The sequence below is a fragment of the Pelecanus crispus genome, chromosome 3 (genome assembly GCF_030463565.1).
Source record: "Pelecanus crispus isolate bPelCri1 chromosome 3, bPelCri1.pri, whole genome shotgun sequence".
Classification (NCBI taxonomy): domain Eukaryota; kingdom Metazoa; phylum Chordata; class Aves; order Pelecaniformes; family Pelecanidae; genus Pelecanus; species Pelecanus crispus.
The window spans coordinates 63,579,842-63,605,155 of record NC_134645.1 but is presented as its reverse complement, the minus strand read 5'-3'; the positions used below and the strand labels follow the sequence as shown (position 1 = coordinate 63,605,155).

Here is a 25,314-nt window from a genome sequence, read left to right as displayed (position 1 = left end):
GATTCAGCTTGGTCTAAAAATACGCAACGGTGGGTGAATTTTGTGCCATATGTCTTTGTATTATTAGTTACAGTGTAAAGTCCAACCGCTGAGAAGACAGGTTATAGAACTCAGACTATGCAAGCACCTGTATGTAGGTGTGTACATGCGTGCACATGTGTTTTTACATCCTGGTTTTTGTCTTGGTCTTGATGCCCGCCTGCCCCGCCCACAAAAGAACTGACAACACCTCAGGACTACTTTTTGTGTAGAAATTAGGCTTTTTCTGGTTGCTGTTTTCAACTGGAGAAATTCTGCAGTGCTGGCTCAGAAGTGTGGCATAGGGACACAGATACCCTCCTCGCGTAACAACTAGGCAAATACTCTGTTGGAATCTAACACAGTACTGTGTTTGCATTCCAGCTTCATTACTGATCATTTATAGTGTAGTATTTATATATATATATATATATAAAAAAAACCATGCAATACTAGTTTAAAGGGAAATAGTTTTGCTCTGTATATTTTGTTACTTTTCAGATTTAATAAGACTTGTGTCTGTAAAAATGCCTAACCAACATTGTAGTCTGATACAGTGCAGCTGATTATTTGCTATAAAGCATTATTTGTAAAGATCATTTTTTTACTTAATGAAAATTGTTATATGTACACATGATCCAATATATACAATTTTACTGCACCTATTTTTCTAACAAATTTTCTAATTTTTTTAAATGTTTGATTTAAGGTTTCAGACTCCAAAGATGAAGGGACTGCTTGTTTCTATCACAGTTGTATTCTCTCTAGTAGAGACCATTTCTGTGACCATTCCTTCCCCACTAATCTCCCCCTTTCCTTGAAAATCTGTTAGAAAGTGAGATACAGTATGTTGTCAGCTCTTCTCTTCCATTTATGATGTCTGTGTTGCTTTATACTTGAGTTGAATCTTGTGTGGTTTTTTTAATTTGCAGCAGCAAACATCTAAATAAAAGATCTGCAAAGTAACAAAGGACTTGGAGTCAAGTGTTTCTTGTGTGGTGTTTTGTGTGAGGTGTGCTACTGCTCTCTTAGTTCCTGAGCTTAGCCTATGAATCCCTGCGTCTTTAACTCTTAAATCCTTAAAAGCCGTGTTGACCTGGAAAGGAAGAAAGGAGAAAACTTACTGAAATGACGAGTGTGACCATCCTCACCTCAGTCCCAGGGAAGAGGTACAGAGCAGCACTAGTTACAGTTGTACACGTGAAGCTTCTGCTGACTGTAACACTACATCTGAGGCAAAGTGACACAGTAGTTGGGCCTTAAGCTTGCATTCCCACCAGCTCACGTGAATAAAAGATAAGTTTAGCTAAACTCTTGTCCTGTCTGATCCATATGGTATACAGCACTTGTTAATACTGTCTTACATCGGCAGCTGGTAAGAACACGGAACTTCCTACAACTACATTTATTCCATTAGCTGTTGTTCCACACCCCTGCTGAGGGAGAATTTATACATTTAACTGGTTTTAAGCACCATGATACAGCACACATTTGAAAGGCATGTGGCTACAGGATGGAGCTTTTTGGGGTCATGTGAAGCAATCCTGGCACTGTAGATAATTCTGAAGCACAGAGGTGTTATCTTTAACTGCTTGCTGCAAATGGGTGATGCTAAGCTAGTTTATAATTCTCTCTGAACATGTATAAAAACATCAAGATCAGAATGAAAGCATATAACTTTAAGGTAACAGTTGTTTTCTCTAATAAGTATTCCTATCTGTGATTAAATTAAGTAACTACAGTGCTGCTCACCCAGAAATGGAAAACTGCGTATCATCTGGCTACTGTTGTCTTATCAGCATGATGCATTTCAAACCCAGTCTGTCACTCCTGAAGAAACAATACAAACCTTATACTCCAGCTAGACACACAGATAACAGAGCCTTAACTTTTGGAGAAATAAAACCTTTGGAATGTCACACACTTTCAATTGCATAACTCGATTCCCCAAAAGCTGGAGTAGGTACTGGTGCAGTGTACCCTTCCCCAGACCTGAAAGGTATGTGCCGCACGAATTCAAAACATCACATGCAGGGATGGAGAAGTTGTGCGGTAATCTCTCATGACTTAAAATTTTCCTTGTTTGAATGTAGCACAAGTGTAAAGTCCATCCATGTGTTTGGACTGCAGAGCACTTCCTGCCATTGGAGCACTGACTGAGAAACAAGGTCTGTACAGCCAAACGATTCCGCTGCAAGAAAGCACAAGGAAAGGTCGCAGGGTTACTTTTTACTTGGCCTTACCCAACTTCTGGCCCAATGGACTAGGTAATGACTAACCTGCTTCTCCCACTTCTATAGCAATTTCAGCTGTTCTGTAGCTCCTGAGGGATTAATTGCAATAAACTCTACTTATATTTTTTAAATGTTATTTACAGCCTATTAAACTAGGATCACTTACTCCCAGCTTGCAGCAAAGAAAAAATTTTTGGTCGTATGACTTAAAAGCAGAGGTGCAAGTGTGCACACTAAACATAGCAGAACGGCAAGAACCTTCCTGCTTCAGTTCATCTCCAGTGACTTCAATGCATTACTAAGCTTAGGGCTTGGACAGGCATCTTCACTCAGAAGCAGGCAGCCTCTGCTCTAGCAGGAAGGAAAATGCTGGGTAGGGCAATCAAAAGAAGCTCGTGAGGATGCCTGCACAGCACTGAGTTATGACTAGTGATAACGCTCCTCTACAGTGCATGTTCATACCATAACCAAGTGACTGAGCCTCAATCTTTTTGAGCCTTTCAGCTTAAATACTGAAACCAAAGCACTTGCTCTCGGGCAGTCTTGGTGTGACAATACTTCCCTGCTCCACTGCCACTTAAATGGGGCCAATTCCATGAGCAGGGGGTTTCTCAGCCTTGAGAAAGAGGGCTTGCTCCACTGTTAGAACAGAGCCCAAAATGCAGACACGCAATAGGCCTTTCTGAGCAAGTTTCACTTTCTCTATCTGCCATTGATTGATTGGCTTGATTTGTGGATGTAAAATAATAAGCACAAATATAAGCAAGGTTGGAGCTCTTAGATCATTAATTCGTGTGCTTCCTTTTCATGACCTAGTAGTTAAAATTAGCCAATTTACAGAAAACAGCTCAAGGAACAAGTCTCAAAAAAAAAGCTCTAGCTCAGTTGACTCCACCCAGCTTTTCTGTGCCTGTCTTCCACATAGCCAGGCTCTGGCTCTAAAAGGTACCATGCTAACAAATGGCTTTCCTGAAAATTCCACACCCCACCCCACCCCCCCCAACACCCTTGAGCTTCTGCAGACCTGAACTAAAACACACGCATCGGTTCTTGCAGCCTCAAAGCCCAAGATTGCAAGGTGCTTAGGACAGGGGCCGGAGCTGTATGTGTACGCACATGACAGCAGGTAATAAATAGCACAGTGTAAATATTATTTGGAATGTAAACTAAATGAACTTTTTCCCAAATTACCTTCAATTTTTGGTGCTAAAGAACTTACTTGCACCAAGCTTGGCTCCTCCAAGGAACTGATCACTTGAGCTGAAAGCTGACTGGTCCCAGACAGTCAAGTGTAGACAGGATTGCTGTAGCTGAGCTGGGGTAACACCATCAAAGACAAACAAGTGTTTCCACTGGGGACAGGCTTCTTTCTTCAGGACAGACGTTCGCTTTACTTCTGCTTGGTCTGGAAGGATAAGACAACTTCCCCAAACCAAGGAGAGTTCAGCAAGGTTACTGATTGCTCAGCCAGAAAACAGAACATTTGCAATAATCAACTTTGGTTTGCCTTTAAAATAGCAAAAAAGTTCACCTTAAGTGCAAGGTAGAACATGGTGCTAGTGTGTTTGTTTGGGGACTTGCTTCTTTTCCTCTCTGCCTTCAGTGTGGGTGCAAGTAGGCTTTTCTGAGCTGATGGAGTCCCTGTTCTGTCATCCAATGCTGTCTGAAACCTGCCTTTCAGGAAGTAAAATGCTCACCCATTTCACTGAAGATAGGTGCCACAGCAGGTGAAATGGCTTTATGAGATGTTTTAAGTGTACCCAAGTATCATACTTCCAATGGCATCTGATGCCTGACACTAAGAAAGTAAAATGATTCCACATACAAGCTACTCAGTGCATTGAAGAAAAATTCAGTCCCTTCTCTTCTCTAGAATGAAGAGGACAAAAGTTTCCTTTTCAATGTAGCCAAAGCTATATTTAATTCTGCAAAGGCACAGCTGAAAATAGGAATGAAAATACGCTCTTGGTTTGCACTTTTTTTTTTCCTCTCTTAATAGCTAAAAGCAGATACTTAAAATAGCAAACTCTAAATTTTAATGTTATCACTAAATTCTGAGGTTCCATTCAGGACCCAAAGAGCAGGTGGGACCTGTCATGACCCTGCTGAGTGCTGCTGTTGTGCAGACACCCAAACACCACCATTACAAGGAAGTCTGACTAAGAGTGTGGACAATGCCACTTTCACATGCCAGTCTCCTGATGAAAACACGTTACTACATACCTTTGCACAAAACGTGTGTGACATTTTCTATTTGAAGTATTAGGTCTCATACGTACCCTTTAACAAACAAGTTCAGCATTCCAGCAGATCTGAACACGGGCAAGTTCTTGGCCCCAAATATCATAACCTGAAGCTGGCAGTTAGGAACTCCTTGGTCATTTTTTCCTGAAAGAGGAGCATTTATCTCATTAAATAACCAGTTAGCTCAGCTGCTAGCCCAAGATGCTGCTATGACTAAGTAGGAAAATGACTAAGCAGTACTACTGCAATGGGGACTCATAGTGCTCTATCAAGATCATTTGAAAGATTTTAACCTGTACAGTGTATGATTCACACAAAAAAAGCAAGCAATGAGTAGCAGGTTGCTTTGTGATTCCTGTTCCAAGCATAGAGCTTTCTGTTGTATTTGTGAAAAGTAAACAAAGGGCAGTACCCACAGGAGTGTTTCTCTGAAACAAAGCCAGAAGCCGGAGAAACAGCGGCAGGAGAAGCAGCCAAACCCACAGTGGGATACCACTCCTCTGTTACAGCTCCAGTTATAGAGCAGAGACCCAGCACACAGGCATGCATAGGGAGGAAAAAATGGAAGAAAGCAAGCTGGTAACTTTGGGCTCATCTGGAAAAGGGAACAAAATTAATGTAACAGCTAATTAGATCTTTCCATTGGTCTCTACCTGTTGCTATGATCCCGAACACAGAGAACGCTACTGGAGCTCTGAACACCCGCATACCTCACTACAATCTAGGGAGGTAAGGAAGATAAATTTGTCCTATCCCCTCTGCCCAAAGTGTTTATTTTACTCCACCAGCAGGTGCTTGCTCTGACACACTACAGCAATACTTAATGTACCTTATGAGTCTTTCATTACCAAAAACTGAATCCTGACTGTACATTTTGAACCGAACATCTTGCAAGTGAAACAATCTCTCTAAAATGAGACCACTGGAGGAAGCCAAGGGTGGTGGTCTGGTACCCTTGCAGCCGTTTCCCTTCCACCTTTTCCCTAAATTGGCAGTCTCTGCCTTGGGCAGTAAAACTGCTGCATCACCTCCAGAATAAGGTCTACTGGCAACACGATGACAGGCACAAGCTGTCCGGCTGGATGCATCATACTGCTGCCATTATAATGTGCAGCTTTTGTTGGCATTAAAAAGAACAAAAAGACGAAGTTGGTAAATGTTTGGCTTTTAATGAATTTAAAATATAATACACCACAAACCACAGTTTGCAGTAGCTGTTATCAGTGCCATACAGGAATATTGTGTGGACACATTGTCAGTCCTTCATTGATCTCAATTCTTTTCTAGCCAAGGGATTCATGTATGCTGAAATGTTTTATACCTTCAAACCTGAAATTTTTATACTGGTCTGGTACTGACAGTCTTGCAGACACAAGGAGTTCACCACTGTACTGGATAAGATCATCTTCAGGCTTTTCAAGCTGAAGAAAGAGACATACAGAAACCTGCATTACTGCAATCATTCTATTCCACATCATTCTTTCAGCTTATTTATGTTTGCAACACGTCTAACTAATGGGCTGGATTGACAGCATTCTTCCCTCCATGACTTCAGAAGGCTGATCTTTTTCATAGCTTTCACTACATCCTGCTCTTAAGATACAACTAAGCACAAAAATTAAGAATCACCTTGGCTTTGAGCTGGTACCAGTTGAACAACTGCATCGAGTTATCTTCGAAATTCCATGCTGCGAGTGGAATCACCACTTCCCCCAAAAACACCCTGTATTTGAGCGCTCCTGCATGCCACACAGAGATCTGAAGCTGCCGACTTCCCAGCTGTGAGTATTCAATCTTGTACTGGAAAGATAAACAGCATTTACAAACCAATACGCAGGATGAACGCAGTCCCATGCTCACAACCTGCTCAAAGGAAGCCCAGCCACAGCATGGCTGAAGGCATCTGGATGCAGACAGAACCATGTTGTCTGAATGTGCTTTGCAATTTGCATATTACCCCACTACTTAAATACTAAATAATGCCTATCCAAATATGAAACAACATTCCAGGAATACCTTGGCTTGACTTGCTAAAGATTTTGATTATTAGTTCAGAACTTTAAATAATCCTTGACCATCTTTGCTGGGTGTGGTGTTTTTTTGTTTTGGTTGTTTTTTTATTTCTGTTTTACACTCTCAGCAGAATTTGGCTGCTCTGGAGGCCAGTTCAAGATTAAGACACCTCACAAAGGTGCTAAAACCTCCATTCTGGTCAGCGGACATCTAGTCAATGCAGTCAATAGGGGCAAGGAAGTAATGCAGCTGACCACTAAATAAAGCCCTGATCTACTCCCAAAACATAGTTAAGAGCCCTTTGAGACATTGTTGTGCATCTGATACACCCACATGAGACTGGTAGACATGATACCCAGCCTACAGGTGACCTGCATCCACCTGGACTGAAAGCTGGAGGCGATGGCATGGAGGCATCACTACCCACATTTAGGCTGCAAATCACAAGCTGGGTGTAGGCTCTGGGGCAAATCACCCTGGGCTCCAGCGATTCCCAAGAGCACTTACACACCTCTCACATGTGCAGCTACCTAAATGCTGGTGCCTTAATTTGCAGCTGAATCCCACTGAAATACATCCCATGATGTAGTTTACCTGCACTAGTGCTATGCCCTTTTGACCATTTCTGCTACTTTGGATGAACTAATAATTAAACTAATTTAAAAGATTTCTAACTAAACTACCTTCAGCATTCATGCAGCCAGCTCAGGCACGGTTCTCACTCTCCCTTTATCAGTTCTGCATGACTCTGACATTGAAAAGGGACTATAAAATTAGGACCAATTATTCCAACTCTTTTTTCTCCCAACTTAAACCCTATATACAGACTTTGGGATATAGGAGAATTACATACATTACACAAATCTTTTTTTGTTGTTATCAAATTTTAACAATGGTCTTTTCAAACATTTTGCCTGTTTCACTCACTACAAATTCTTGATGTTCATACACACTGACAGATGGGGTTAACACTGAAACTTTTGTGTAGTTCAAGGAGCAACAATACAAGTTTGTCCCTCCATTAACTTTGTTTCATATCTCTTCCAAGACAACATGTTACTGAAGAACTCATCATCTAACATGCTATTGCAGCTCACTGATGAACACAAAAAAATGGGTTTGTAGTGATCTGAGTACAAAACTGGAGCTGGGGAACTGCCAAACTACTCCAAACTCTCCTAGCTGACAGTACTCAGCTTCAGCTTCACATTTCATTAAGTGCCTGTGAACTGAGATTAATCACTCCTATTTTCTACACACAGTTCTTACAAGAATGCAAGAAGTAATATTGCAAGGCATTAAGGAATTAAAATCATAACTACCGTTCTGTGGTGGGATTATTAATGTTTGAAATTAGACAATACAAAGAGATGGTCTGGCATCAGTTGTACAGGGAAAAGGAAGCAGACAACATTTTAGAGCTGGTAGAATACATGAGGTGGCATTCAGCTAGAGAGACACTCCCAGCGGCACTGACAAAAGGGGTATCAGTTTAAAGGGATACTTGTGTAAAACACGAACTGCTCTGCAATGCACCCAGTTCCTGAATGTACAAAAAAGTGTCTATGGAAGACACCTTGCTTTCGCCACAACTCAGAACAACATTGGAATTCATTAAGAGTGTTTTCATGGACAAAGGCAGACTCTTCTCACGGTTTGCAATTTACCGTTGTAACTCCAAAGCATTTTCTCTTATTTGGACTGAAAAACATAATTTTTTAAAATTGTTGTTGTCAGTGACTCCTAGATTTCCCCCATGAAGTTCTGAACATGCAGGATTGTACATTACAAAAGGAAACATTACCATGGTAAAGCGCACTTAGCGACACACAATTGTAAATGGTACCTTCAGAGTCTCATCAAATACTGGATCCACTGTGCTCTTTTTGACAGCTGTCTTCCGCTTACTCCGAGAAGATTTATCAGGAAGTAAATAAACCTTAACATACCTTGTAGATAGAGAGGATATACGGGAAGTGACCAGAAGGGAAAAAAAAAGAAAAAAAATCAACTAAGAACAAAAATTATTTAGATGACAGGAGTTTTTTCTTAATTCTTACACAATTATTGCCTTTGTAATTTTCCAAGCAGTAAAATGGCAAATTGTGATTTATATCCATTCTCAATATAAGCAGACAGACTATAAGGATCCCTGTGTATCATTCAACCAATGTGTTTCAATCCTATTCTAACTGGGAAAGGGATTAGGATCTAAATAGGAATCTTTTGGTTTCATACTCTTGGCCTCTAATAAACTAATCACCAAGGAAGTCACCCTGTCAGTTGTAGTGGCAGCTTTATGATGAAAACACACAGTATATTATGTGCTCAAAAAAAAAAAAAAAAAATCAACTTAATCAACTTTAGGATCATTGCTCTTTGTTCATGAAGAAAATACCTCATCTTTACAATACCAAGTACCATGTAGCAAAAAAAGGTATAATCATACAAATAATACATAATAATTCATAACTCTTACAAATGCTAATTGTTATAACAGCCACTAGAATGAAAGTGGGAGATTCTCTAAAGTGCTCAAAATTGCCCTAACATTGATTCAATGAAAACCAGTAAAAAAAAAATTTCTGGAAGCTGAGTTGGACCAATATCAAGCACCAATGATTCCTACCCGAAGTCTCTCATGTGTATGTCACGTGAATATTAATACTCAAATATTACCCTTGAGTTCAGTGGGCTGTATTTGTGTTATGGCTTCAAAACTAAAGCGTATTAGCAATAGAGAGTGCTTGCTCACAGCTTGGCAGAGAAAGGAGCAATTGTTAACATAATACTAAATATTTTTAAACTATACTTCAATGTATTTCAGATATTATGATTTAAACCAATTTTAAAATAGCCTCTTGATTAACTTACTGGGCAAATAAAATCAGCTGTATCTCGTATCATCAGTGCAGAACTTACACATCTTCCCTATTCTTTCCAAACTTATCCCTAGGTAAAACTACTTTTTAAAATATTCAGGCACTAGAAGTTTTAGCCTCTTGCTCTATCACCCCAGATCAATTTAATTAAAAAGTAGCCAGTCAGACCTCAAACCAGTCAGCAAGCTAAATAATTCAACAGGTTTAAAACATCATCAGCACAAGTCTGCTTTTCAGCAAGTGCGTTAAGTGAGTACACTGATTGTACTTTTTCTGTTGGCTTGGAAACCAACAGAAATATATAAATACATACCAATAGAGAACATAATGTTCACTACACAGCACTTCCCACATTGTCTTTCAGGCTTCCTGCAACTGCTTGCCTGGCTTAATTACATGCGGACTTAAAGAGTCTTGACCCACTTCTGAAGTGTTCCCAAACTGCCCTGTTTCACGAGCTGCTGTTCCAGCAAGGCTCCTTTCATCACCACACTCATCTTTATGAACATCCTCTGCAAGATGTGGAAAAGCCATATTCCTTCTGGGTGAAGGTGACTGCAACTCCATAATTCCAATGCGGTTACTCAAGTGCTTGAACACAGTGTGACAGCAGAGGCAAGAACAGGTAGTTAGGTATTCTACCCAGTGATTTTCTATGAACACTGCATGGTCAGAGAGGTTTGTTTAGTAATAAACAGATAAATCACCAAGGCTTAACTATCCAACCAAAAATTTCTATGGTGTATTTTATCCACAAAAGTAGGTATTTCTTCCTGTTACAATACAACATAATTATTAAACAGCTTTAGATTTTAAAATGTGTTGCAGTATCTGAAATTTCTATTCTTACTGCAGAAGATGGAAGCACAGAAGTAGTATAGCAATCACCCAGTGACCCCCAGTGAGTCAGTAGATGGATTAGGAACATGACATCTCATGGTTTAGCCACTTACGTATTAATTTTGCAGGCACAACTGAAGAGCTAAAACCTGAACAACTATTCTGAAGATCCAAAGGTGCTCATCAGCAACACAGACACCCAACTGCTCGGTCACAGGCAGGGAAAGAGACAAGTACTAGCAGAAAATGGTCAGAATGGAATAAGTGCTGGTATAAAACCTATTTGTCTTGCAGTGTGTATATGTAAAAAGGGCTGGTATATACATTGGATGTTCTGAAAGTACTAATATGGCATACCATCATATATCAATCAATTTCAATCACAACACAGATAAGTATCTTAAAACCAGAATATTTTTTTCTCCTTCTCTACAAAATACTTACGGGTTACACTTTTTCTTCTTCTCTTCTCCATAAGCCAAGTTCTTGCATCCCTTGATGCAAATTTCTAAGATGCAAGCTTTGAAGATGTATCTTATGGCAAACTCTATTTCTCCTGTGACGTTAGCCTTGCCAAAATTGCCAGACTCAGTGCAAGTGCTGTTAAGACTATACAAACTCCCCTAAGAAAAGACAAAAGTTTGGGAAAAGTAGCTGTAGATCAAACAGGACAAAACATTTGTTTCCCTCAAAGGTCAGTATCTTTACAGACATGACTGTAGAGCTACTGCAAATCACAAAGATTTAAGGTAACCTGTATAAAACATTCTGTTGCTTCCATAACAGCCCTGAAAATTATGACTGTAATTGCAATTCTACTGCTTTGCCTTTTTCTCTTCAGGAAGCTCTCTAGGCTAAGAAAATGCTTTCTTAGGTAACTTCTAGATCTAGAAATTGTCTCCAAATAAATCTGCTATGTGGCCTCCCATGAGAAAATGGGATAAGTGTCTGAAAGGAAGAGAGTGCAAAAAACTCTGAAATCTCACAACATAGAATACATTGAACTAGACTGCTTTTAATACATAGCTCCTAGTAGGGTACACTGCCAAGACATTAGGTTCTATCATATATTAAAGGAAACAAAAGTGGCCTTGCACATCCAGCAAATATTCTACAAGATTCCCCTATTCCATGTAAAAATTACATTCTCCATACTGGAGCAGACTGCTCAGGAAAGATTAAAATACAAAGACATCTAGTTGTCATATATTGGTGCATAAAGAATATAAGTTTCCTAGCTCACCTAGAAAAATATATTTCCTAGCTCACCTCAGCTACTTCATTCTCCTTTCATCTACTTCTGAGTAGATGGCAAAGGTTTGGATGCTGTCTATCTACATATATAAACAACATTTGTGTCTAGCATATACAGAGACCATGAAACTGCAATAAGGAAGAGACTATAATTGTTTCTGTGTCCCAGCACAGACATGTAACTTTATGGAGCTAGCTAGCCTTCACTGTAACAATTTATCAACTCAATCAAAATAGTTTGGTCTCCATTCATTGAGAATGATGTTCTTTAAGGTAAGCCCCAGAAACTTTACATAGCGTATGTCACGAAGACACAATTGTTGTTGTGATTAACCTCACAGCAACATTATCCTAGATTGCTAAGATATCTGTATTAGATCACTGGTCCCTCTGGAAATAAACACCAACCCACATAGGACTGGTTAACCAAGGAGTTCTGCATTGCACAGCCCAGCAGCTAAGAGTTCAGAGTAGTGTTTATAAGATCATATCTCCCTTCCATGCAGATGCTCTTCTTCGTTTGTGCAGCTTGCTAAATATTCATTTTAAAATTCACACCAAGAGCTTGATTATATTAAAGAAGCTATCTACTCTATCTTATAAGCTCTAAGTAACATACAGACTTGACAAAAGAAGGGTCAGGTGCTTATTGAGGAAGTCACAAGAAGTGTTAAGGACTGTTTTGACCTGATGCTTGTTGCACATAGTCTTGCTCCCTCCACGAGATATGTATCAGTGTATTTAGTCTCCCTTGCAGCTTTGTTCAGCTCTGCTCTTTCACCCACTAACATATTTTTATTCATCTGACCAGAAAATGCTTATTTTCCACCAAAATCCTTCTGACAAAGGAATGCAAATAGATTTTTGTCTTAGCTCACATCCTAAATAAAGTTCTGTAAAAGTCCCTAATATTTATTCCACAGAACCTCTTATTTATTTAGAAAGGCTGGATCAGTGTTCTGATTAATCATGTTTGGACAGAGTATCACTACCTGTCTCCCACCTGATCAGGAGTCACATACATTCAACGTAGAAATCACTTATCATTTTGGTTCAGTAAACAGGGATTTAGCAATGACTTCATGTATTGCACTCCTGCTGGCATGACTGGAAGCAATGCCATCTGATATTTTGGAAGATACTTTTTCATGAAGTGGCAATTAACATCCAATACTTACCCATGGTTAATGGAACTTGACCTTCCCCTTTATAAGACAGTAGAAAACATTTCACTTCTAAGCCTGAGCTGTCTATAGCCCAGTTCAAATGCTTATCCTTAGAATCACAAATGTCATCCAAAATTGTTATCCATTTGTCCGTTTAACACCTCGGACTCCACAGTGCAGTAAACTATGAGAGATTGCCAGGGTCCTTGTGTGTGTTTTTACTTGTCTGCAGAGTGAGCAGGCTGATTTAATTTTGATTCCCTCAAACTCATATTAGTTCCCTTCTTTACAATACCAGTCATGGATTCTTTGGATACTTCACCCTGCTTAACCTCATCACTAATACATAGAAATTAGTTTCCACAGTTAATCATAGAGACTTTAAAGCATGTGCTGAATTAATTTATAACTGGCTTCCTTCTCTCTCATTTGCAGTATTCAAAATGCCATCCATCAGAGGATGATCAATGCCATTCCCTAAACCTATGAACTGCTCCCCTGGCTTCCGTCACTGTCAGCTTCCCCTTCATTCACTGACATTCTGACATCTGAATTTCCATGGACATTTCCATTACCACAGTTCTTGCAGAATAACAAAACCCTTCAGTTAAATGAAGTTTCAAGAGAAAAAGATAGCTACTAGGTTAGAAAGAACCATGTTCACGATACCAACCCTCATATAAAATGGGAAGGATGTTAGTTGTGTGCAAAATTCAGAGGAAGCTGATCCATCAGTTATTCACTATTAACGGGTATATCCATCTATCAATTATCCATTATTAATTTGATTGAGCTTATGCTGCAAAAACTTCACAGTGTTACTATGAGGACCGTGCCAAAGGCAGCAGCCAGTCTTTCATCAGATACAAACTCAAGTAAAATTCTTCCTTCATTTTGTAATATAATCCAAAATACACCAACATTTTGCACAAGGTCTTAGCTTTTATATCTGTCCCCATTAGGCACCTGTTTGGCTGTGCTTCACCCTTCAACTTACATGTTTTCTGCCATCACAGAAAACTGCATCACTTGTGGGACTAGTTGTTATGTCTTCTTCCTCCTTGCAATTCCTTTTGGTCAGAATTTCACTGTCATTTTGGGCACCAGTGATGAGCTGTTGAAGACTGGGTGTACTTTTCATCTGTAAGAAATTCAGCAAGTAATTTTTTTAATTTAAGAAAAATGCCCTGATTCCTTCAGGAATTCAGAAGAAAATTCAGTAAATAGCTACAATTCACTCTGATCAATGTCACGGAGTTGGCACACTTTCAAAGAGAACGTAGTTGCTTAATTTAAATGTTGATTTACAACTCTCTCATCCCAGCTAGTAGTACATTCATTATATTCATAATTTTCTAAAATCAACATACCATCACCTAATCTAAAGATCACTACCACAGCAATTACTAACAACAGTCTACTAATAACACACCAAAAGTAGCCATACACTAATAAAAGGCCTTATTAGCCTTTAACAAAACAGTAATTTTGCAAGGAAAAAAAAAATCTTGCCTCCAGGAAGTAAAAAAAATTAAAACTAGTATTTTGCAATATGCATGACATGCCCATGTCTACCTATGCAAGAATGAATATAGGTTGAAAGAGACTTGAAAATAGAAACAGACTCACAAGTTCTCACTCACAAGCTTTGATTATAGCAAAAGTTTAAATTTCTGAGGTGTTCTTCACTTTGCTTCGAGTAAGTCCATTCACCTTTCCAATCTTCCCATGAAACCCCTGATAATTTGTGGAAAATTAAGATATATAGTAGCAAAACTCCCTGAGATTTACCTTCAGCCACCTCTGTTACCAATAAGAACAGTTAATAGAATGAAGTGACAAAAGACTAATACATATGGCTAGAAATATGCTGAAAATAGATTTTAGCTCATTCTGGCACACCACTACCCCTGGATAATACGATCTATGAAAAGTATGTTCACAATTCAGTGGGTAGGAAAAGAGTGAGGTAAGAAATTTTACAGGGTTAGGATCTAAGGAAAGAATTTCTTTAAAAAAATTGTATAACAGGGATTACCTGAAAGACTAGAAAGAATATAGTGTGACTGAATCAACAAAAGGATTGGGAATTATTTGCATAGAAGAAACAGATAATATATATTTAACAGACCTGGGAACCCCTCCTGCACCATCAGCAGAAAGCACTAAAGAATGAGGACAACAGAGGAGATAATATATTGAGATTACTTCTGAAAAAAACAGGATGTGCAAAATCCAAACCAGTATGCTGTTATTATAACACACAGAAATTGTTATGTGTAATAACTGCCCTACCTTAAGAGTAGAGGTAAGAATTCATTAAGTTCCCTTGTGAGAAGGAAACAGACAGAAAATGCACTCAGAATATAGTCTCAAAAAAAACCCCAAACAAAATTAAAACATCGTATTTCTCAGCAGAGAAATTGTCTTCTACTTTATAAAAACCTGAAACATCACCAATTTCACTTGCTAACCAAAATAACATACTACACACTGAATTTTAGCTACTACTTGTATCAGAAAGACTTCTCTATTGTATTAAACAGAATATAAGTGATTGACAAGGCAACATAACTACCAGTGCTGAACTAAGCATCAGTTCACATAACCTAGCCCAGCTCTAGTGTCTGCAGCAGCATGCATCCGCTGTCACAGGACGGGTAACCCACAGCTACCGGCGCACCACAAACAGCTTCCAAAGCTTGCACATGTCTGCTTGTTCCCCCAGTGAGGCAGGTATAATTGCAGTTCCTTTAATGAACTTAGAGATTCTGATGGTGAGAGGCCCTAAAAAACACTATTCAATTAACTTCCTAAATCCAGATTTTACACTGTCTGGTAGTTCTTGCCATTGGATTGCTTTTTCACTATTATTGAAGTTAAAGATAATCTCTTTCAAGTTTAATCTGAAGGAATCAAGCTCCGAACATATCACAAATTTGGAAAACTTACTTAAGAAACAGACAGTGCTCTTGAGACTGAAGTGGTGGCCCCGTCTTACACCCTGCGCATTCAAAATGGCAGAGTTACAGCTATTACTTCCCAGTCACTCCTAGGAGAAAAATGCACACTTTCTATGAGAAAAAAATACTGTTTCTATTAATTCTCCAAAAATGAAAGTTCTTTCTGGGGTGGAAATCACAGCAAGTTAAGATTTCTACATTATATTTTGTTATAAATTTGAGTTATTAGTTGTTTTGCAAATGTAATTTAAAACAGGTTCTGTCCTTAAACTTAAGTCATAGTTCTTGTTCTGTAGTCTAGCTACCCGTATTAAAGGAAAACAAAGATGGAAAAGAAAAAAATAAATGGAAAAATAATTCAATAGTGGCACTGACAGAGATTTAAAATAATTTTTAAAATCACAGTAAAGATATAAAAAGCCATCATATAAGCGCAGGGACAGATGAGTAATATTTCCTTCAATATTAAAAAAACCCTAAATGGCAAAGATGACATTCACAAGAAAAAAAGATCAACAGTAATTCTAGCAAAACTAAAATTGTAGCTTAAATATAGTCTAACTGGTTTGAATGAAACAAAAGCTCCCTGACTCAGAGAAATAGAGCTCTGACACACAAACATTGAAATCTATCTTCAAAATCTGTAATGCAAAGGGTAGACATAAATTAAGTCCTAACTCTTTAAATGGGCAATTAAAACCCCGCACAAATAATACGGAATCTCCTACTAATACATTTCTCAAGCCAAAGAATCCATATCCATCTTTTAAACAAGATGGGCTGTGTGTGATCAGCATGCAGTGAAGCATAGTTTAAGTTCATATTATCTCCAACTCCTATGTTTTTTGATGCATTAAAAGAACAGTGCTCTGCCAGTGAAATAAAGTAACACTGAAGTGTGGTTTGCCACAATGAAAGCAGCACTCGGGTAGTTAATAATTGTTGCCAATTTTATTTATAATATAATTGCATACAAAAATACCAGAACTAATTTTGCAGAGTTCACAGACCTTACTGGGTTGATTCAAACCACTAGTCTACGTGGTCTGACATCCTGTCTCTTCCATTTAGCAACACCTAACACTTCAGAGGAAACTGAAAAGTGTGCACCAAGGGAGCTGTAAGTAATATTTGCCATGAGGTCTGGCCCAAAGCAAAAGCTTTTCTCAGCATCTAATTCAGGCACTTAGCAAACCACATTTACCTCATTCAGGTGAACAAGGCAAATCAGTAAGTACCTACTACGTGGAAAATTGAGTATGGACAAAATTCAGTCACTTGAGAAGTGAAAGTGTACAAAACAAAATCGTCAGTGTAACTTTAAAGCAGATATGTGACATCATCTTCAGCCCTGCAAAATTTGTGGAAAACAGATGACTGGATTTTTCTCAAACTTCTCAAGAAAACACTGAAAGCTAGAGACTGTAACCAAAGCAAAAGGAAAAGGGAAGTTGCCCAACAACTAACAGCAGTCAACGTTTTCTCCTTGCCAGATTAAAAAGTGCTCAGAAAGTGTCAGGATAAGTTTTGGATGGTCATAGCTTGGTCCTGTTCAGCAGCAAGAGGGGCAGGAGGAAGGCAAGAGACAAAGCACCTCCCTACAGTCCAACAATCACACAGAACAGACATCAATCAGCCTCAAGAAAGTCTGTGAGCACCTGAGAGCAAAACCACCCATCCTCTCCCTCCCTATATAAGGGTCTTTGTAAAATCACAGTCTAACATTTCAGCTCTGGGCTGAGACCAAATGTGCAGACTCAGTCAAAAACCTTGTGAAGAACCAGAGTTCTGGTCACTGTCAGTGAGCATCAGCTACGCCCTGCTTGTATAATAAAAGTAAAATTCCACTGTGTAAGTCATTATCCATACAAATATATTCCATTCCTGAAACAGCCCTTACAGTTAGAAGCTGTGTATAATAATATGGATACCCTGCTTGTAATGTTGATGGCAGTGTCAGACTGGCTCCTTCTTTGCTTCCTTCTTTCCACATTCTGCCCATAATCTGTGGTTAGGAGGCGTCCGTCAGCCATATCATTCTGGGACTTAGAGATTTCTAAAGTGAAAATAAAAAGAGAAGTCACTATAACAAATATTGCAAGCAATCCTGTAGATTTATAGGCTAATTCTGTAGCTTTCAAACTTTCATCCTGCAATTTTAGTATTGATCTCATAAGAGTAAGAAACAGATGGGAAGGCAAGTGCTTGTCCCATTTTGTACAATTATATTTCCCCTACCTAAATCTTTCCTGCTGTTTCAACTGGAAATTATACTCCTTGCTTCCTATCATTATAGCTGCAAGGAATTGTTGTTACGCTATCAAATACAGTTTCCTTGCAGAAGTAGCTACTACAGTCCCTATATATAGTTTGATTTGTAAAGCAGTTTGGTTTGGTTCAGGATTAAAGCAAAATCATTATAACAACATAAAGTGACATAACAATGGAAATCAGAAAGCAGAGCATATTGGAAAATATTTAGAAATTTATCCAAAATATGGATGAAAGGAGAGATATTACATGCTGTGGTCCCAAACCACGTACAATTTTAAGAACATGAGTAGCCCTCATTGACTTCAATAACATTACTCATATGGATAAGCTTATGTCCATACTTAAGTACCTCACTGAATTAGCAAATTAGCACTTCAGTAACATCTAGTTTATTGTCAAATAAATCTATAGGACAATTGGACATTTAGTGCACCACTTTTTGCTTCTTATTCCTCAGGGTATAGTCAGAACTTCACTTAAAGAGAAGGGCAGCACTCATCTGTGATCTCTGAAGTTGAAAACCAGCAGGCTTAGCAGCAGACACTGTTGTAAATCTCAGATAGTCTCTCATGAAGAATTAATAACTTATAAGTGGTACATGAAATAGCTATCATATGTTTAATTCATACAGAAGAAATACATATTTCTCTCACAACATGAGCCTCTGTGGAGAAACCTCAGTAGACAATATGTCATTATGGTATTCAAAAACAATGGCACTCTTAAGTGTGATTTTTAAAGCCACTTTGGGTTAGTTTTGTTCTTAGCAGCATTCAGTCCTCAGATGTTTGCTGTACTCTGTGTACACCATTAAGGCATCATGTGACGTATTCATAGGCAGGCTCAATTAAGTCATCTCTGACTGTAAATGAAACCAGGTTTTTAAAATACACAGTGAAATCAGAGATCATAAAAGAGACTGGAGTGAGAGATCTAATGGAGTAGATACAATTTGAGTAGCTTGACCAGCGGTAGAAGCAGAAACACAAGCTTGCCTCACACTCTCTTAAAATGAACAGATTACAGAACAGGTTACTGTGAGAAAAAAATGATTGTTCAGTTTTCGTATCTCTGTCTCCTTTGGCTTCTCTACCCAAATGGTCAGTAAGACAGACACTCTCTAATGCCAATGGTGATTTTGCACTGCAAATAAAACTACAACCAGCAATTCATTTTACATTCACCAAATGGAAACCCTTGGATTATAATCTCCTGTTGCTGCCAAACCATGCTGGAACAGGAGGTAACAGCATAAAGAGCAGACTGTACAATGGCGGCATTGTGCTGCACGTGCTAATCCTTTGTTCCCACTGCTCTCAGACACACACACACACTGGCTTCAGTTACAGAATCAGAGGCATAACGAGGTTCTCCAGGTTTATTTATTGCAATACACGAGAGCTGGGTGTATTAAATACCTCTGTAAACCAGGACATTTTTATCTAGATAAGATATAGAGTAATCACTTTAGACACTCGTGACTGAAAGCATTTATCAGCACACTACCAGGCCATATTGTCTGAAAGAAGTTTTTTCTTAAGTCAAGAAGCCCAAGACTTTCTCTCTATAAGACTTCCTATACTTCTTAATTATTGACTTCAGTGATTGCAACAGTCTATTATTTGCTCACAAATTAAAGGGTTCTACCCTAACTGAGGATGATAAACCTGAGTGAGGTTTCACATACAGCTGAACTGAGGTAACAACTTGCTGCCATCCCCCTCTGCAACCACTGCTCTTCCCTCCTCAATCCCTGGCTCCTGGCCACATGGCCCAGCACCCTCTGTTGTGCAGGCTCCAACATATATACCCTACCTTGAGCCTATTTAACTCACTAAACCAGCAGAAAAGTACCTATGTGTTTTGTCTGGGTTAATGTTCTCAGTTTCCAGAGGGGTCCAGGAACACTGGTGCTAATTCAAGTTAAGCGAAGGCAGGACAAGGCCATAAACAGAAAAAGACAACAGACGTGGGACAAGTAGGACCTTCCATTTGGTAGCAGTGAACTATTCAATTAGCTTGCTGCAGTCCTGACAGTCTTTATCAATAACTGTGGAATGTGACCAGGCTTCAAACTAACAGAAAGCAGAATAAATTACTTTTCGTCCAATTCTGTGCTGCCTCAGCTATATGGTTCCAGTAACAAAGTATCCTACGCCACCCTACCCTACACTTCTGTTCAGGAGCAACAGCCACTGTGTGTCTGCATAGCTTTAATATATGTTCACACAGACTCAACATTAGATTTGTGTAGTTAAAGGAGACACAGGCCTTTAGGATGGGTGGAAGAAGTTAGAGGAAAGACCAAACAAGAGCTAAGACAAGAGTTAGAGGGAAAGGCAGAAATTTGGCACTAAAGCCAAATTTATTCATGTCTAATCTCAGATTTGGGGTTGTCTAAGATGAAGTTAGTAAGAAAACACTAAAGTTCATTCAAATACATGCAAATCTGCAAGCCCCTGTAATCTTCATAAGGCTCATAAGTTGTTTTCCTCTGGTCACTGATGCCTTTAATCTGTTCTTCACAAAGGCTGGCTTTCCTCAGTGTAGTTAGCCTTAGAGGTGTATAGACAGTCTGCACACTTTAGAACAGCAGGCAGCATAAGTGAATGGAAGGAACCAAAAGTATCAGAATGAAAGAAGGGTTGTTAGGACTGGCTGGCTCTTAGAAGTATGCACTGAAAAAAACCACACAAGTAGACAGACTGAGAAAGAGGAAGGAAGTCCTCTTGAAAACTGCCAGTGAATGAAAATATTACATTCTACTTCCATTACATGATAGATTCTTTGACAGGGTCAGTGGGGGTTCAGTCATATAGGTAACATGAAGATCACTATGGTAGGAAGTGGTTGTTACGCTGTGCTAACGTGAGTTAAATACACTGCACCTGAACACCCAGTAAAGTCAAAAATAATATCATACAGTCTTTTCACATCTTTACAGGAAAGGCATTAGGGGTTGATATCATCAGCTTGTCAAACAACTAGCAGAAAACTGAAGGAGAATTAGACTTACTGTATTATTTTTCAGGTTGGCTCAGTCTTAGCATTAGTCATTTCAGCCATTACTCAATACCCTTTGTTTATAACTATTTTTTGGCCAATACTTTGGCAAAAAAAATTGAAACATTTGACTACGTTACTCTAGAATGAGAAAGCAGTGAAAGCTACTTACTTTTTATATGTGTTGTGAGAGACAAAAACAAGTTTTCCACAGATTTATTAAAACTTTTAGACTGTCTGAGTTCCTGCAAATGGGAGATGCCAAGAGTAAGAAAACACAAAATATTTGCTGTTTTAAAGTTTCTATGATCACGTATCTACAGACCACATAACAATCAGATAGTAAGGCTGCAGCCCTTTGCTCACTTTTGTAGACAAATACATCTGAGGATATATGTTGACATGGTTGAAAACTGTCACACTAACGTATGAAGATGGAAAATAATCTTTTCAGTTCCATACTCTTTGATATATAAGTGGAACTCCTTGTAGGGATATCGCATCACAATTTCATAAATACAACTAATTACAATAAATCAGTGATGTGATGTATTTAATACTTCAAGCAGGAAAGTCCTATCTATTACAGATGCCCCTGTGCCTCTGAACCAGAGTTTTCATCTAACTCCAGGTAAGCACATATTAGAATGTTTACAGAATTGCAATGGGCTTCAAAACCAGGGCCTCAGGACCCAGTCCAAAACAAACTGAAATAGTAACTTAGTGCGATTTCAATGAGTTCTGAGACATGTCCTACTATTCTGTCCACTAGAAACTGTATTGCAAAGGCAACCATCAAATTCACTGCTTTTCACTCAGTAATGAAAGTAACACATGGAATGATTGCTTTATAAATGACTATTGAATATCATAGGATCCTTCAGGCTGGACGGGAGCTCAGGAGATCTCAGTCCAGCCTTCCTGTAGTGAGGCACCAAAAACCGGGTGCAGTATTGCAGTGCCAAATAGAGAGGGTTAATCACTTCCCTCAGAAACTGAAAACTAATTGAGAGCATCCCTCATAATAGACTCTGGCCTTTCTCTCCTACTACCAATGCAGCATAAGTAGTATGTGATAAGTAGTTAGCAACAGGACAAGAGGAAATGGGCTTAAGCTGCGTCAGGGGAGGTTTAGATTGGATATTAGGAAAAATGTCTTCACAGAAAGGGTAGTCAAGCATTGGAACAGGCTGCCCAGAGAGGTGGTGGAGTCACCATCCCTGGAAGCGTTCAAAAAACGGGTAGATGTGGCACTTTGGGACATGGTTTAGTCTACTCTTAATTGGTTTAGTGTGGACTTGGTAATGTTAGGTTAATGGTTGGACTGGATGATCTTAAAGGTCTTTTCCAACCTAAACGATTCTATGATTCTATGATTCTATAAAAAAATGACAAAGGAACATAAGGCAGCATTTATATTGCAATATGATGCTACAGCAGTTGCTATTTACTGCATTTCTGTGGCTGGCCTTTTCATATGAATGACACCCTAAGAGGTGTGTGTATACATGTATTTTGCAGGTATGTACATTTACCTTCATGTTGCTTTCTGCTGTGGATTCTGTGAAAGGAGGTGGAGTTGGAGGTAGAACAGAAATTTTGCTGGAAATTTAAAAGACAATAAACAGAGCAACAATTAATATATTATGCTAATAGATGGATAAATAAACCACGTTTGTGCACAGTAACTTTATTATCTGTCTCTCCTGCAATCTAAAGATCTGGATTGAGATCCTGTGTCTTTAAGGGTTGCAGCACAGGCTTATTGCCTGTTTGTAAGAGTTAGGACTACCTTTCTATCTTCTCAATCTTGGCTGCTCTAGGCAGAATTATTAATTTAAAACAATCAGGAAGACCTAATTTGGGACAGGCTTCCTAGACTTCTATATGGTTAGCAGTATTACAATCTGTGTCCTGAATGTTAAAACACAATTCCTGTGTAACGCACCCCATCTCTGTTTCAGAGATGTTTTCAGAAAACAGTCATCTTTATTTACAATACTAAAAGGATCCTTCCTGGCCTGTGCCCAGAGCTGTTAGAGCCCCTTTACAGCATTCCAGCCATTTAATCTGTTGTAAATAGCCCAGGTCTGTGAAAAAAAATCTGTTATCTGACTGAGTCTGTTATCATGGCACAATCAAGGACCATAAAGGCAGCCAGTGAACTTTTCTGATACTCTTTTACCATGTCTAGGTAAAAGCAAGTCCTTATGCAGCCCTGGTTAGAATCATGTCTAGCTGGCTATAAGTTTCTGTCTTATGCAGCTATGCCTTGACAGATAATTATCATAAAATTGAGGCCATCTCTTTGTATCTTATTTTACTTTTTTTTTTTTAAGGAAAAGGGTTTCTTTTATACAATACAGTTTAAGTAGACTGTTATTTCACTACATATCACTGGTAATAACTTAAGTATGGCCATGCTTAGGCCTCAAGTCAAAGTATTTATTCAGTGTAAACTGGATTTTTCACTTGTTTTAAGTTTTGGTAAGTGGATGCACCTTACTGAATACAGACCTTCTTGTCTACTAATCAGCAATATCTCCCACTGAGCAAATAATGATGCTATTGCAATTATACCTAGTAAATAATTTTCATCTCTGATCATTCAAAAGTAGTGTATAAATTTGAAAGATAATGGTGTAAACAGATATGCAAAAAATATAAGCAGATATAACAAAAATACTGCATGTCCCTTCATTTCAAGTAAATAAGAAACTATTACTCTAAACATAGTACTCTCTTTTGTACTTGAGACCCTTTCTATGGATTGCTGAAAGACAAAAATGGTAATTTTTCTATGTTTTTACCATCTGTACTCCAAAAGTATTAAAATTTGTTTTTCATAATAAAAACATACAAACTGCTGGCTGGTTTATAATACACAATATATCCCATATACAAATTCTCAGTGTCCTAGGACCATTTTTCCTTTTATGAATCTTACCTCAGTTTCTGATAAGATTTCAAGAGCTTTGCACCAACTGTTTCATGTCTGCCTGCAAGGGAGGAAAAAACCCACCCAAAGGTCATTTAGCAACAACAGCAGTCACTAACGCCTGTATAATACTTTTTACAATCAGTGGCTTTTCAGGAACTGGCCTGTACTTACAGAAGCTCAGGCACATGCAAGTCAGGAGTGAAATCAACCCCTACCTGACGTATCAGCATACATGCCAAGCAACACGCAAGTTTCTCCTGTATCACAAACTCTATCATGATTTCACCTTCACCTCTCACAGGTGACACGTTCAGACAAGCTCTTCACAAATGCTGAGGACAATCGTGTACGGATGCACACAGACCCATTGCTACAGGTTGCTAAGTGCTCTCAGCCTCCTGAGGTCCAGGAGGCAGGTAGTGCATGGGCCCACTGCACTAAAGCACACTTCAACCATAAAACTCAAACACTATGGAAAGCTTGAAAATGTGTACAAGAGTAGGCACATGGTCATCTCTTGCATCTTATGAAAAATTCTTTTCACTTTTCCTACTAGAGACCTGAACAATCATGAAAATGCATGACTAGCTCACAAACATGAGCAAAACCCTTTGCTAAGGCCACCCCTGTGGGGAAATAGCAACCATGTCACGTTTCTCAGGTGAGCAGCCACATGATGTAAAAGAACACCAAGGAGCAAGCGCTCCATCAGGCACGAACAATGAAGACCGATAAAAATGTAGTTTGCTCCTGAGTGATGGCCAACAGAAAGAAGGGCTAAATGCATGTAACAAATGGCCAACTGAAAATATCTGGAGTGGCTTCAGTTGCTAATCATTCCTAATACAGAAAGCATCATGTGATCTATGCTTAGCTGAAGATGTCATTAATTATAACATATTGCTTACATATAAGCAGCACCCACTTGGTGGTGGGTAGAAACAATAATCAACTTAATGATGTTACAAATTTCAATCAGAACTCCAGATTTAATGCTCTGTTACTAATAAGTAATATTTGCTATCTTGATTTACTGCAGCATTAAATGATTTCTTAGATTTTTAATTTGTCAGTAAGGCAATCTACCACTTTTGTGAAAATCTGATTTTTATTCTTTAGGTAGAAGCTACACAAATTTAATAAAAAGCATACTGATGTAACTTTTTTTTGTACTCTGCAACATGAGAAAACTTCACTGTAACATGTATTTTTTCAGTTAAACGTATTTTACAGTGAATACTTCACTTGTGTTATATTTGCAAGCCAAAAGAGGGCACTGTCTCTCCAGGCTTGAAGGATACATAACTACTACGGCTGCTGTTTCAGAAGTTTGCCATTTTTTAACCCCTTTAATTATATCAGTTGATCTAATCGAAGAAACTAAACAAACCATATTTCTCCCTGCAGGCTTCTCTTCTGTATATCCTTAGATCTTTGTGACTTCAGCAGCATTACTGTTAGACAAACTAAGCAAAATGCTTC

At 38.7% G+C, this 25,314-nt stretch overlaps 1 protein-coding gene across 3 annotated transcripts in view; it reads right to left on the bottom strand.

Moving 5' to 3' along the window:
* Window positions 1–654: 654 nt before the first annotated feature.
* Window positions 655–25,314, bottom strand: part of SYTL3 (synaptotagmin like 3) — a 35,877-nt gene continuing 11,217 nt past the window's right edge. For all 3 annotated transcript variants that reach the window (XM_075706605.1, XM_075706606.1, XM_075706607.1), the window contains 12 exons: window positions 23,839–23,890; window positions 22,427–22,493; window positions 21,064–21,136; window positions 17,546–17,670; window positions 13,649–13,792; window positions 10,676–10,854; window positions 8,356–8,458; window positions 6,126–6,296; window positions 5,818–5,917; window positions 4,532–4,640; window positions 3,472–3,674; window positions 655–2,209 (listed from right to left, as the gene is read on the bottom strand). In XM_075706605.1, coding sequence (XP_075562720.1) covers window positions 2,079–2,209; window positions 3,472–3,674; window positions 4,532–4,640; window positions 5,818–5,917; window positions 6,126–6,296; window positions 8,356–8,458; window positions 10,676–10,854; window positions 13,649–13,792; window positions 17,546–17,670; window positions 21,064–21,136; window positions 22,427–22,493; window positions 23,839–23,890 — 1,457 coding nt within the window. In that variant the 3' untranslated portion in view covers window positions 655–2,078. The remainder of the gene's footprint in view (window positions 2,210–3,471; window positions 3,675–4,531; window positions 4,641–5,817; window positions 5,918–6,125; window positions 6,297–8,355; window positions 8,459–10,675; window positions 10,855–13,648; window positions 13,793–17,545; window positions 17,671–21,063; window positions 21,137–22,426; window positions 22,494–23,838; window positions 23,891–25,314) is intronic.